The sequence below is a fragment of the Eremomyces bilateralis genome, assembly GCF_010015585.1.
Source record: "Eremomyces bilateralis CBS 781.70 unplaced genomic scaffold P152scaffold_5, whole genome shotgun sequence".
Lineage (NCBI taxonomy): Eukaryota > Fungi > Ascomycota > Dothideomycetes > Eremomycetales > Eremomycetaceae > Eremomyces > Eremomyces bilateralis.
This window is the reverse complement of record NW_022985071.1, coordinates 1353200-1366302: the sequence shown is the minus strand read 5'-3', so window position 1 is coordinate 1366302 and position 13103 is coordinate 1353200. Positions and strand designations below refer to the sequence as shown.

Below are 13103 nucleotides of genomic sequence, written 5' to 3'. Positions count from 1 at the left end.
GGACCCGCATTACCTCTTGAACGTCAAGCTTCACATCTTCGCTCTTCAATCAATGTAATCGACGATCAACCTCCCGTCAACCCACCGTTCCCATTCCCACGTTGCCTGAGATGCTGCGACCGCAGGTCTTGAGGTCGCTGAAGCGATCTCAAGGGCTTCTAAATGCCAATGCAGCCAGGACCTTCTCCGGGACCTCGTCCCGTCCGGCCGAGGTGGAGCTCACAATTGGTACTTCCCCCTCCGACCACCGCCATTAAGCCACTGCTAACGATGTCAATAGATGGGAAGAAAGTGTCAATAGAGGGTATTGCATCTTATCCAAGCATCGAGGCGATGTCTAACCGCGTACAGCCGGATCGGCCCTCATCCAAGCCTGCGAGAAAGCCGGCGCCACAATCCCGCGATACTGCTACCACGAGAAGCTGATGATTGCCGGGAACTGTCGAATGTGCCTGGTCGAAGTTGAGCGATCCCCAAAACCGGTGGCCTCGTGCGCGTGGCCCGTCCAGCCGGGGATGGTGGTCAAGACCTCTTCGCCGCTGGTCCACAAAGCCCGCGAGGGGATCATGGAATTTCTACTAGCAAACCATCCGCTCGATTGCCCGATTTGTGATCAGGGTGGTGAATGCGATCTTCAGGATCAGAGCATGAGATATGGTGCGGATCGTGGACGATTCCATGAGCTGGAGGGGAAGCGAGCTGTGGAGGACAAGAATATCGGACCGTTGGTCAAGGTATGTGATCGATGCATTACTCATATAAACACGTGCTGATAATATCAAGACATCGATGAACAGGTGTATCCATTGTACAAGATGCATCCGATTTGCCAACGACGTCGCCGGTGCTCCTGAACTGGGCAGCACGGGACGTGGCAATGATCTGCAGATTGGTACCTATCTCGAAACGGCCCTCGATACCGAAATGTCCGGAAACGTCATCGATCTCTGCCCCGTCGGCGCCCTCACCTCGAAACCATATGCCTTCAAGGCCCGGTCTTGGGAGCTCGCCCATACCGAATCGATTGACGTTCTGGACGGCCTGGGATCGAACATCCGAATCGACACGCGAGGCATGCTCGTGATGCGGATCCTTCCTCGACTGAACGACGATATCAACGAGGAGTGGATCAACGACAAGACTCGGTTCGCGTGTGATGGGCTCAACACACAACGTCTCACGGTTCCGTTGGTCCGGCAAAATAACCAATTCCAGCCTGCGAGCTGGGAGCAGGCGCTGGTGGAGATCGGAAACGCGTACCAAAAACTTCAACCGAAGGGCGATGAATTCAAGGTCATTGCAGGCCAGCTGACGGATACTGAGACGCTGGTTGCGATGAAGGACTTGGCCAACAAGCTCGGATCCGAGAACCTCGCGTTGGATCAGCCCCAAGGCGATCAGCCCATTGCTCATGGCGTCGATGTCCGACAGAACTTCAGCTTCAATTCGAAGCTCACCGGCGTCGAGGAGGCCGATGTGATCCTCCTCGTCGGCACCAACCCTCGCCACGAAGCGGCGGGCCTGAACGCGCGGATTCGCAAGCAATGGCTGCGCTCGGACCTCGAGGTCGGCGTGGTTGGCGAAGACTTCGCCAGCACCTTCGACTACGAGAAGTTGGGAGCTGACGCCAATGGCCTTAAGCAGGCGTTGGCTGGACCGTTTGGCAAGAAGCTCGCTGCCGCGCAGAACCCAATGATCATCGTTGGGAGCGGTGCTGCCGAGCATACCGACGCCAAGGCGATTTTCGAGACCGTGGGATCCTTCGTCGAGAAGAACAAGAGCAACTTCGTTACGCCAGAGTGGAACGGTTACAGCGTCCTCCAGCGCGCGGCTTCTCGCACAGGATCTTACGAGGTTGGCTTCACGGTTCCATCTCCACAAACGGCCAACACCACGCCCAAGATCGTCTGGCTTCTTGGCGCCGACGAGATCTCCGACGCGGACATTCCCAAGGACGCCTTCGTCATCTACCAAGGTCACCATGGCGACCGAGGCGCCCAGCTCGCGGACGTTGTCCTCCCCGGCGCATCGTACGTCGAGAAGTCCGGCACCTACGTGAACACGGAAGGCCGTACCCAGATGGGCCGCAACGCCGTCGCCCTCCCCGGCGCCAGCCGCGAGGATTGGAAAATCGTCCGCGCCGCGAGCGAGTACCTCGGCGCGCCGTTGCCGTACGACGATGTCGAGCAGCTGCGCGACCGCATGGAGGAGATCTCCCCCGCGCTGCGGCGGTACGACGTGGTGGAGCCGGTCTCGCAGGAGGTGGCGGCGCTCGCGAAAGTGCAGCTGGTCGATCAGAACAAGGGAGCCAAGGCGACCGGGGAGATCATGAAGAAGGTGGTCGAGAACTTCTACTTCACCGATGCGATTTCGCGAAGCTCGCCGACCATGGCGCGCTGCTCGGCGGCGAAAGCGACGAAGAACCCCGAAACGAACTTCATGGCGCCTGGTAAGTCCAACCCCCATCCCGTCTATATGATTGAACGCACCGGATGCCATATTGACCGTGATTCCAGGCGAGACCCACCCTCAAGTCGAATACGGACCTCCATCAGCTGAACGTGGCCAAGCCGCCGCGTAAACGAGGCACTGTTCCCATCCTCCCGCCCTGTACAGCATCCTTTTCAAAACATCTGGTCGGTCTATGGAAAACCCGTGGGGTAGAATCCGGCGTTGGGTGGTCGTCCACGTGTCAGCTACATATGCACCATACGTAGTGGAATCATAGCATGCGGTTTTGATTGTTCGTTGCTCTATGTCCTGACCCCATTTTGCCAAGTCTTGTGTCGTGTGTTCCGCCAAGTGCCCGAGGATCGAAGGGGGCTGCTGTCCGCCGTCTCCAACCAGCCAAGCGAAAGCTGAAGGTTTGTTGATATATGTGGCGGTTTGCGGCATGCCGGTCTCGGGGCCTTTTACAGTGTGACGATCAACTTGGCTTCGTGTCCATCTTCAATCCTCATGCTGCAGCGCCCGCCTCGTCGACTGCCGCTAGCTGATCTACGCCACATCCCACCTTGTATATGGCAGTTAATCCATGTGTACTCATCATCCCGACTCCCAACTACAAGCGATCCAGACCAAGGAATATTTTGGTAAACTCCTGTAGAGCATGTAACACGAGTTCTAATTACGTGACCACCTCGTTGATCTGCAGCAGGTGGCCTTGCCCATTCTAGGGTTTGCTGAATACCAAAACTGCTTTTGCTTCTGCAAGAGCCGAGAGCACCGCAGGAATATCCCCCGCCAATTACCCCACACTTTCTGTTGAACGAAAATGACACACCAGAGAAACTCCCTGTGCATTATTAAAAAATCGAATAGGAGATTCGACCTAGTATTTGGAGCTGACCGCTGACTGTTGCACACTATCAGAATGCACCGCAGGGCTGGTAGTAATATCTGTAACAAAGTAGTTGGCATATCGACCGAACCTCAAACCACCAACACATTCTTCGCTTGAACCTATTTCGTAAAAACTGCAGTAAAGAGGAGAAAAACGGCTCGATGGCGGCTCTAGATTTGGTGCTACAGATGGCGTGCTCACGCTAAAGAGAACCGATCACGCCGAAATAGGAACACCTCTCGCGTGGTCTGGTGGAGCTCCAGTGCCTTTTGAGGAGCTGAATATCCCTTGATTTCCCACGTCTCGGATGCTGTTCGGTTTCTACTTCATAGTTCATCCAACCTAAGCATCCGAATCACGACCACGGGCTTGCCGGCTTACATCAGACAAGTTGTACATTGACGCCGCCTGAGTAGAACACGCAATTCAAAGAGCTGGGTAGCTATTTTGAGGATTCAAAGCCAAGCTCGCGGTCTCAGAACAAGTCGCTATTCTGAAAGAACGAATTCTAAAAGCATCGTGCAAATAAATAGATCAGTTCCTCGCGCTAGCTAGGCGGTTGATCTACTCGAAAGCATCTTTATACGAACCACAGTCGTAATATCTCTTCGTTCACTACGCATCTCCTATATTCGACTTGACCAGCACGACTATCACCATGGCCGAACTGTCAACGAACTTCGAGACCCTCCAACTGCACGCAGGGTATGTCCCTTGCTGGACGGTTGATGTACATATATCTAACTCTACGCGCATATAGGCAGGTGGTTGATCCCGTTACTAAGTCCAGGGCTGTCCCCATCTATGCTACCACAGTAAGCTTGATAAGGGATAATACAGATTTGGATATTAAACTAATCATGCCAGTCCTTCTGCTTCGATGACTCCGCCCATGGTGCGCGTTTGTTCGCGCTTAAGGAGTTCGGGAACATTTACAGCCGTATCATGAACGTGAGACTCCCAGCATGATCTATGAAAGGGTCATCAGTTAACATAAGTTAGCCTACTGTCGACGTGCTGGAGAAGCGCATTGCGGCACTGGAAGGTGGTGTCATGGCCATCGCAACCGCATCTGGCCAAGCTGCTCAATTCATGGCCATTGCCGGCCTCGCCCAAGCCGGAGACAACATCATCTCCACCTCCAATCTCTACGGTGGCACGTACAACCAGCTCAAAGTCCTCTTCCCTCGACTGGGCATCAAGACCAAGTTCGTTGAGAGCGACAACCCCGAGGACTTCGAGAGCCTGATCGATGACAAGACCAAGGCCATTTACGTCGAGTCCATCGGCAACCCCCGCTACAACATCCCCGACTTCGAGAAGCTTACCGCCACAGCCCACCGACACGGTGTGCCTGTCATCGTCGACAATACCTTCGGCGCCGGCGGCTACTTTGTCCGCCCGATCGATCATGGCGCTGACATCGTCGTCCACAGCGCCACCAAGTGGATCGGTGGCCACGGCACTACGATCGGCGGCATAATCGTCGACTCGGGCAAGTTTGACTGGGGGAAGCCGGAGCACGCGAAACGGTTCCCGCACATGAACGAGCCGTCCGAGGGGTACCACGGGCTCCGGTTCCACGACACGTTCGGGCCAATGGGGAACATCACGTACGCGCTCAAGACGCGCGTGGAGATCTTGCGGGACTTGGGCGCCTGCATGAACCCGTTCGCGGCGCAGCAGTTGATTCTGGGGGTGGAGACGCTGAGCTTGCGGGCGGAGCGGCACGCGCAGAACGCGCAGAAGTTGGCGGAGTGGTTGGTGGCGAACGAGAATGTTAGCTGGGTGAGCTATCCTGGGTTGGCGAGTCACCCGAGCCATGAGAATGCGAAGAAGTACCTTAAGAGGGGCTTCGGTGGTGTTCTAAGCTTCGGGGTGAAGGGAGGTGGGCAGGCAGGAAGTCAGGTGGTTGATAACTTCAAGTTGATCTCCAATCTGGCAAAGTGAGTGCTTCCCATCGTTCTACATCAACATATTGCTGACAGCATTCACAGCGTTGGAGATTCGAAGACTCTCGCCATCCACCCGTGGACCACGACCCACGAACAGCTAGAGCCAGCGGAGCGGATTGCGTCTGGCGTCACGGAGGACTTGATCCGTATTTCGGTTGGTACCGAGCACATCGACGACATCATCGGTGACTTTGAGCAGTCCTTCAAGGCGTCCACCACCAAGCCCGAGGAAGCAAAGCAACCCGAGAAAGCTGCAGCACCGGTTGAAGGGACTGGTGGTGAGAATGTGGGGACGTCCGTCTGAGCAGTTGAATTATAAGGGAAATAACGAAGTGTCCGATTTGTCCTAGAAACGCTGCTCATCTCGTTTCACTAATAGTACAGTTGATCGTGTTAGAAGCCTATGTACGACATTATGAAAGATAACAATTTTTCCGGTACCGAACGTCGTCGCCAGATTCATGACACCTGATACCGCATATTGTGAATGGTACCACCCATGGTTATTCTGGTTGAAGGGCACACAGGTCTGATGGACTGCATCCGACCCCAATCAAAAGAATGTCCGGTCAATGGACTTGAGCCTTTGTTCGTTTGGTTTGCCCTGCGGCTTTGACTCAGGTGCATCCTGTCGTTTCTTTTCGGCAGACTTAGCACTCACTCCGCCAATGTGAACATGGCTTTGTTTCGAAGCGAGTGGCTTCACTGGCCCCTTTGGTTTCGGTCGCGACGCGGGCGAGATTGTGATCTTCTTCGATGGAGCGTTTAGTTGATTGACCCCTTTGGGCTGGCTGTTCGGTCGCGGCTGCGCCGCGGAATTTGGCGCTGCTTGTGCTTTCGGGCCGTTTCCTGCATTTTCCGGTGCCTGGCCCTTTCTTACCCTATTGCCGACCACTGGTTTCTTTATATTCGAGGGTGCCGTGTTCTTGTTCGCTGGCGGCTTTCTAGGCGCGGCTGCGGGAGCCTTTACGCTCTCTGGCGGAGGCAGTGTCTTCAAAGGCTTCGTAGCCGGAAGTGCTTTCGAAGCGGAACTCGGAAGCAATTTCTCCTGTGATGAAGTTGTGGCCGTTCTGTTGTTGGCTTGCTTCTTCACTGCAATGACCTTGGATGACGTCTGTCTAGCAGGTGTTGAACTTGTCGCTCTGCTGCCATAGTTTCGGATACTCCCGCCCCAGCCATCAAAAGTCCTGGCCACACCTTAGGAAGTTAGTTTGTTTATTTCGAGCAGGCTAGGCGTTTAGTTAAGGCTCACCGTCGCCCACTGATCGTCCTCCATTCTCGATCACATTCCCAAATCCTGATACGGAGTCTCCCGCGATCTCACCAGCGGCAGTGATTCCAGACGCAACTACGCCCTCAAGTCTATTCCGAATGACGCCAGTAACAAAGTCCATTTCAAGATGGTTCCTGAAGATGGGACCCACAAGACAGTAAGGGACCTCCGTATTCGGTAATCGGGTTCGATCACGATGCTGCTGGTAAAGATTGATTCTCTTGACAGTGAAATTTGTTAGATAGTATGTAACTGGGGAGAATTTCAGTGATTGAATCTACAAATCAATCCTAATTCCTAACCTAATTCCTAACCTTTGGCTTCTTGTAAAGGACCTCGCATATGACGAGAATGACGTCAATTGCAGGGCGCCCACATCACACATGGTGACATGGGCCTCGCTGAGAGGCCGGACAGGTGTATGAATATCTCTCTCTTGCTTCTTCTTTAGTTTTCGCAATAATGAAATTCTCACCGCTCTGATCCCAATGTGCATCAGGTATCTTTGAATCGACACCCTTTGCATCTACTCACGCCACGCGCCCAACATATCCGCTCATATATTGGGCGCTGGACACCCCAACCAACATAGAAATGATCTCCAACGCGACGTTTCGCGTTAGTTCGCCTCCCGTTGTAGTTCCCATACAAATTTAATAGTAAATTAACAGATCCATCAATTCTGAAGGAATTAGTCTTTTTCCTGATATTCTTCCGACATTGGGTCGTTGTGTTCTACTCTGCTCAAGTTCGTCAGTCAAGACCACCAATCTCTATCACCGTTTTGCCCTACCTAATACTCACCACCACCCATCATGTCTAAATATTTACTCGAGGAGAAACGCGTGGAATTGGCTGCTCAATCGGTCCGTAAAGGCGAACAGCCTAATTCAGCGGCTGCGGCGCGGCATTTTGGTGCCCAATCCCTATACCGTCGTATCCTCACCCGCCTCAATGGCACCGGGTCCCGCTCTAGGCGGCCCGGAGATGGTTGTTTTCGCCTGCCTCCTCCTGCAGAGCAATATCTCGCTCAATATACACGACGGTTAGGTGTACTCCGTCTACCGCCAACGAAAGCGCAGCTCAAAGCAGCTGCGGAGTTCGCACTAGATCAATATAACGGTGGACCGCCGGGGTATATCGCTCCCCCTCTAGGTCAGCATTGGGTTGCGCGGTATCTTAAACGACACCCTGGGATCAAGACCATGAAGCAGAGGACGCGAGATCTAAAGTGACGAGAGGCAGAGGATTACGAGTCTATCTAGAGCTGGTTCGAGAGCGTCGAATTTATCATTAACGACCAGAATATCGAGTCTAAGAATATCTGGAATATGGATGAATCTGGGTTTATGATCGGGGTAGGCAACCCCTCCTTAATCGTGCTTGTTCGCGTAGTCTCCAACGAAAACTATAGCCGAATGGCGGTCCCAGAGAACCGTGAAGCGGCTACAGTCGTAGAGGCCGTGAATGCGAAGGGGCATAAGATTCCTGCCGCTCTTATCATGAAGGGTAAATGTATCCTTCAAGGATGGGTCCAAGATGGGATGAATATCAATAAGGATATACTTCTTCGTGCTACGGAGAAGGCGTTTAGTAACGATCTATTCGCACTCGATTGGATACATCACTTTGAGAGCCATACCAGACCGACGGGGTAGGAGAGGGCAAAAGAGGATCCTTTTCCTTGATGGGCATGGATCTCACCAGACGAACCTTTTCGTAGACTTTTGCTGGGAGCACGATATCTACCCAATTGCCTTTCCCCCTCATATGACGCACATTATTCAGCCTCTCGACCTTACCTGTTTCCAACCGATGAAGCATTACCAGGGAAGCGGTATGAGTATGCGGTCCGCCAGGGTATCACCGCATACACTAAGCTGGAGTTTCTGGATGGGATAGGAGAAGTGAGGCAGCAGGCCCTTACCGAGGGCACGATCCGCAGCGGTTTCCGGAAGGCTGGAATACATCCCTGGGATCCTGAGATGGTGCTCAAGAAGATCCGCCTACCACCAAGAGAGGCTGAACAGAGACCGTTGACCCCTCCTCCTGAGCAGAGTATACAGGAGGGTCAGGATGCCTCTCCTGGCCTGAAGACTCCCACCACCGTGCGAGCTACACGGCGATTAGGCAGTTTCATCCAAGGGGACGAGAGTATTGATCAGCTGTGTAGAGGTGCCCAGACTCAGTCCCTTGAAGCAAAGAAGGCGATGCAGGATCCCTACGACTCAGATCTCGCAAAGAAGATGAGATCACTTAATGCTAGAGCGGGTAACAAATGACGGGTCTTCTCAGGGGGGATGATTACGGTCGACCAATGCAGGGCAATCGTGGATAACCGTGAGCAGGAGAGAATAGATACTCTAAGACAACACTCAAGGAGGCAAAGAGGAAGGAAACTGCCCGGAAAGAGGCGGAAAAGGCGAGGGAAGCACGCAAAAAAAGCTCGTAAGGATCGTGAGACTAACCACCTCTGCATCTATATCGTAATCGTGGCGATAACGCGTGAATTCGGTGGATGAGAGGAGTTTCTAATTCATGATGCATTTTCGACCTCGTAGTGGGAGGTCTTAAAAAGTGAGATTCAACCCGCCCAACGCGATTAGAAATTAATCCAATCGGGAGAATACTAGATTGGATGGTTTTGCAAAGATCTACTGCCAAATTTGTATATTAATCCATTTTGGACGCCAAATAGAAATCTTATCACTTGGTTCATTTTGGGGTGTCCAGCGCCCAATATATGAGGGGATATGTTGGGCGCGTGGCGTGAGTAGTCTGTTATCTGTATGAGCCAGCCTGCAGACCTTTTTTCCAAATGGCCAAACACCGTACGCGTCTACCGTATCGATCCGGGAATTGATGCCGCCTTCGCGCCGCATTGCCTATTCTTCGTATTAACATGTATGGATACGCATCCTTGCTTTGAAACTGCGTGAGTATCGCTGATGCCGGCGTCACCGATAAATTGATCGCGCCATCGAGATTTGACTGTACGTACATACATACTTTGTAACATGAATGGCCTTGGGACAACCCCTTGAGTCAGTAATTAGCTGAACTTGGAAGTGCGCATGAGGCTAGGTTTACGTATACTTGGGTCTTGGGATGAATTGGGACTTGGGAAGTCCCTGGGCGCAAGAATAAGTCCTTGTGGGGTGTGTATTCCGCACTTAGTACGGGGTACGATGTACGACAGGGAATGATACCCACTTTCCTTCGGTTGAATCGGAAACCGAGTGCTGAATTCCATAATTTCCACGTGGATGATGGACATCATGATGTCCATCATCCTAGGGATGTGTAATGTAAGATGTATGAAAGATAGATCGCCCGTAATTACGGGTCTTGGCGGTATTATAGATTATCACTTTACCGACCCACTTTACCGACCCACTTTACCAAACGAAGCCTAATTTAGTATGTGATTGCTTCTTTTAGATTGTAATTTCTGAACTTTCTGAACTTTTTTGAAAGCTAGCTATGAATAGCTAGTTTATTATCTTTTTGGAAGGCACACTAACCTATTCAAGCCTAGCGTATTATACCGTCATGTAAGATAAAAAAAACTTTTCCAGAAATCTAAGGCTATTTTACGGTAAAGTCCTCAGTTTTCCCACTTTACACATCCCCAGAACTTGACATCCCATCAACAATCCGGATTCCGGAGTCAGCTGGGGAAGGTGGGAACTGGGAAGGCGTCCCAAGCAATGTTGTATGGTAGATCTCTTCCTCGCTGTCTGTACAGCATAATCCATGTTGCCATTGTTAATCATCGGCATCTTGTTGCTGGTTTGAAAGGTCTTCACAATCCGATAGCTTTGCGCGATGCCTCAATTCGATCTCGAATCATCTCCACATCGGATCGCTAAGGGCAGTTCAGGAAATCTAGATCTCTCAGCACCGGATAACTAACAGAATTTTTAAAGTTTTTTAACCAGCCACTGCCAATAGTGTCTCGGCGCATCTCTGTGCCCCAGACTGCATACTCTAATCATGGCGCATCTCTGTGCCCCAGACTGCATAATCATGGCGCAATAGGGTTCGGCTACGCCGCTTTGGGATCCTGACTGCACGGAATTAGGGTTTGCAGGACCACCCGGTTTCAAGGCCCACGGCCGATGTATATACTGTGGTCTCTACCCTGATAACCCTTACGGAAAGGTACTTCCGGTTTCCTTTGATCATTTGCCTGGTTGGGGACCAGTGCGAGCCTGCTGGATCGAGTTGCTTCGATTTACTTAAATCGATGACTTGCGATCGTGACAATGTCAGTACTTTTTGAAGGATCAGGCGCACCACCTCCAGGGGATACACATTCCAATGAGTCCCGACCGACGTTGATTGGGCCAAAAGTCGTAGCATCAACCACTACGATGTTGGCCTTGGCCCTGACTGTCTATTCCACCCGAATATACGCGCGATGGCGGTCGTACCAAAAACTTGGACTCGATGATTTTACAATCTCAATTGCAATGGTAAGCCTACCGTACAAACTGGATTGCGACGACCGAGTACTAATGTGATTAAGGCGCTTGCCACTGCCGGGTACGGGATCCTCCTCAGACTGTACACGCTGTTAGATGGGCTGCATGTATCACAGTTAGAATTGAAGGAGATTATGATGATTCTTAAGCTCTCTTTCATGATTTCTCCTCTTTGGGTTTGGACAGTTGCAATGGTAAAAATATCCATTCTCTTCATGCTACTTCGGATCAAGCAGACGCCCAAGTGGAAATGGGGAGTTGGAGGCTTGATCATTCTTATAACCTTAACCACGATTGCGATTATGGTGACTCAACTAGTTCAATGCAATCCAATATCGGCGAACTGGAATCCAATGCTCCAACAAACGAATTGCTGGACTCCGGAAAGAGTACTTCACGTAAACTACGGCGTCTCCTGTCAGCGACCCCAGTCACCCCTCAAGACCTTTATACTGATTATTATAGCTCTCTTCGTCTTGACCGACTTTATATGCGCGCTTCTTCCCCTTGCATTTATCTGGAAGATCAATCGACCACTGCGCGAAAAAGTTGTCCTGGCTCTCCTTCTGGGACTGGGCTTGATTGCAGGCGTATGCGGTGTTGTCAAGCTCGCCATGCTCCGACTAGTCCTGAATTCCCATGATCCGACATTCGATAGCGCTGATCTCAGCATTTGGGCGTATGGTGCCTTGCCGCCTTCATCTCTCGATTCATGGAACTAACCTGTGACGCAGATTTGCGGAAATGTTCGTCGGCATCATCGCAGCCTGCATTCCGTGCTTGAAGTCATTGATGGAAAAAGCCTACCGTGCCTTGGGTGGCAGCATCACCCGCTCCGCTACGAAAGGACAGTCTGAATATTTCCATGGAACTCGTAGTGGTGTTCATGATGGCAGCCTGACCTACAACATGCAAACCTTGCGGTCCTCAAAACAGATACAGGTCGACCGGAAAGTTACGATCCTCCACAGCCAATCCAGCGATGACGACGTACCCTTTGCATACGCGACGGTCACAGCAGAACGACGATCAACACCACAAGATGTATGACGGAGGCTAAAACTGGCGCATATGGGGGGGCTATGTTTTCAATTTTCGCTTGGTCGCTACGTTTAAGGGGTACATCCAGAAGAGGAAGTTCGTTTTGGATTCTTGAAACGTGTAAGGTGGACTGTTCTTATAAGACATGAATCCACAGGGATATAAGGAGTAGGACATCTAGGACGATACCCCAGGGAAGTTCTGAGAGGGCCAGGAATCCTTATAATTAATGTATACTCATTCTCAATACGAAGGATCATCGCAACGAGTGTAACGGATCTACTACTACGAATCTACGATACTACTAGTTAGCGCACTGGTGGATTACGTTAGTTACTACTTACTTTAACTATAGTATGGTCCTCTAGACCGCGACGCGTTCTCAGAACTCACCTAGCTACCCCTATAGTGGGCGCACGGAACGTATCGCGATTCTATTTCACGCCTAGCTCCTGAGACGGTTTGACTGCAAGGCCTGCAAGTATTCCGTACCACTTCCATTTATTACAAAGCTAGAGAAGAGAGGAAGAGAAGGGAAAGCTAGCCAAGCACGTGGTGGACAATATTAGCTGGACTCATATTGGCTGGGCGCTGCCACAACATACATATTCGCATACAAAGTAGGATATCTCAACAACTACGCGTTCAAATCACGTCAAATTAAAAAGCGAGGTTATTGACACTTATAAATAGTTATATACAGAAAGAGATGCGGCTGTTAACCTGCTATTCCGCCGCCAAAGCAAATCAGCTGTCCCTCCGCCTCGATTACTTTTCGCAACCGATCAGGTATAGACAGGACTCGTTTATTGATCCATTCCTGATTAATCTGTTCCCAGCCCTCAAGAGCTAGTTCGCGTGTCTCGTCAGGATTACAGTGGCGGAATTTCCTGACGTATTGTTTGGTAGGTTGCCGACAGTCCTCGATGATCGCGAGCTCAGGGGATCACGGCGAATTTTGAGACGCTATACTTATACTTTCCACTTCAATCGTGACGAAGGAA

At 51.4% G+C, this 13103-nt stretch overlaps 5 protein-coding genes across 5 annotated transcripts; 4 read left to right on the top strand and 1 right to left on the bottom strand.

Annotated features, from left to right (window-relative positions):
• Positions 1-47: 47 nt before the first annotated feature.
• Positions 48-2751, top strand: P152DRAFT_456891 (NADH-quinone oxidoreductase). The gene is made up of 5 exons (XM_033679110.1): positions 48-228; positions 281-304; positions 352-734; positions 784-2449; positions 2517-2751. Exons 1-5 carry the CDS (start codon positions 111-113, stop codon positions 2579-2581), a joined length of 2256 nt encoding a protein of 751 aa, XP_033536248.1. The 5' UTR covers positions 48-110; the 3' UTR covers positions 2582-2751.
• Positions 2752-3611: 860 nt separating this feature from the next.
• Positions 3612-5767, top strand: P152DRAFT_281640 (O-acetylhomoserine ami). The gene is made up of 5 exons (XM_033674925.1): positions 3612-4048; positions 4104-4158; positions 4211-4294; positions 4346-5289; positions 5341-5767. Exons 1-5 carry the CDS (start codon positions 4002-4004, stop codon positions 5600-5602), a joined length of 1392 nt encoding a protein of 463 aa, XP_033536247.1. The 5' UTR covers positions 3612-4001; the 3' UTR covers positions 5603-5767.
• An 84-nt stretch (positions 5768-5851) lies between these two features.
• P152DRAFT_480769 (uncharacterized protein) lies at positions 5852-6831 on the bottom strand (the record flags this gene model as incomplete). Its single annotated transcript, XM_033681777.1, has 2 exons — positions 6551-6831; positions 5852-6495 (listed from the first exon to the last, which is right to left on the bottom strand). Exons 1-2 carry the CDS (start codon positions 6690-6692, stop codon positions 5852-5854), a joined length of 786 nt encoding a protein of 261 aa, XP_033536246.1. The 5' UTR covers positions 6693-6831.
• Positions 6832-7052: 221 nt separating this feature from the next.
• P152DRAFT_512942 (uncharacterized protein) lies at positions 7053-9271 on the top strand. The gene is made up of 3 exons (XM_033682777.1): positions 7053-7726; positions 7934-8225; positions 8295-9271. Exons 1-3 carry the CDS (start codon positions 7387-7389, stop codon positions 8851-8853), a joined length of 1191 nt encoding a protein of 396 aa, XP_033536245.1. The 5' UTR covers positions 7053-7386; the 3' UTR covers positions 8854-9271.
• A 1431-nt stretch (positions 9272-10702) lies between these two features.
• On the top strand, positions 10703-12503 carry P152DRAFT_456888 (uncharacterized protein). Its single transcript, XM_033679109.1, has 4 exons — positions 10703-11049; positions 11103-11475; positions 11524-11737; positions 11793-12503. Exons 1-4 carry the CDS (start codon positions 10840-10842, stop codon positions 12106-12108), a joined length of 1113 nt encoding a protein of 370 aa, XP_033536244.1. The 5' UTR covers positions 10703-10839; the 3' UTR covers positions 12109-12503.
• The last annotated feature ends 600 nt before the right edge of the window (positions 12504-13103 follow it).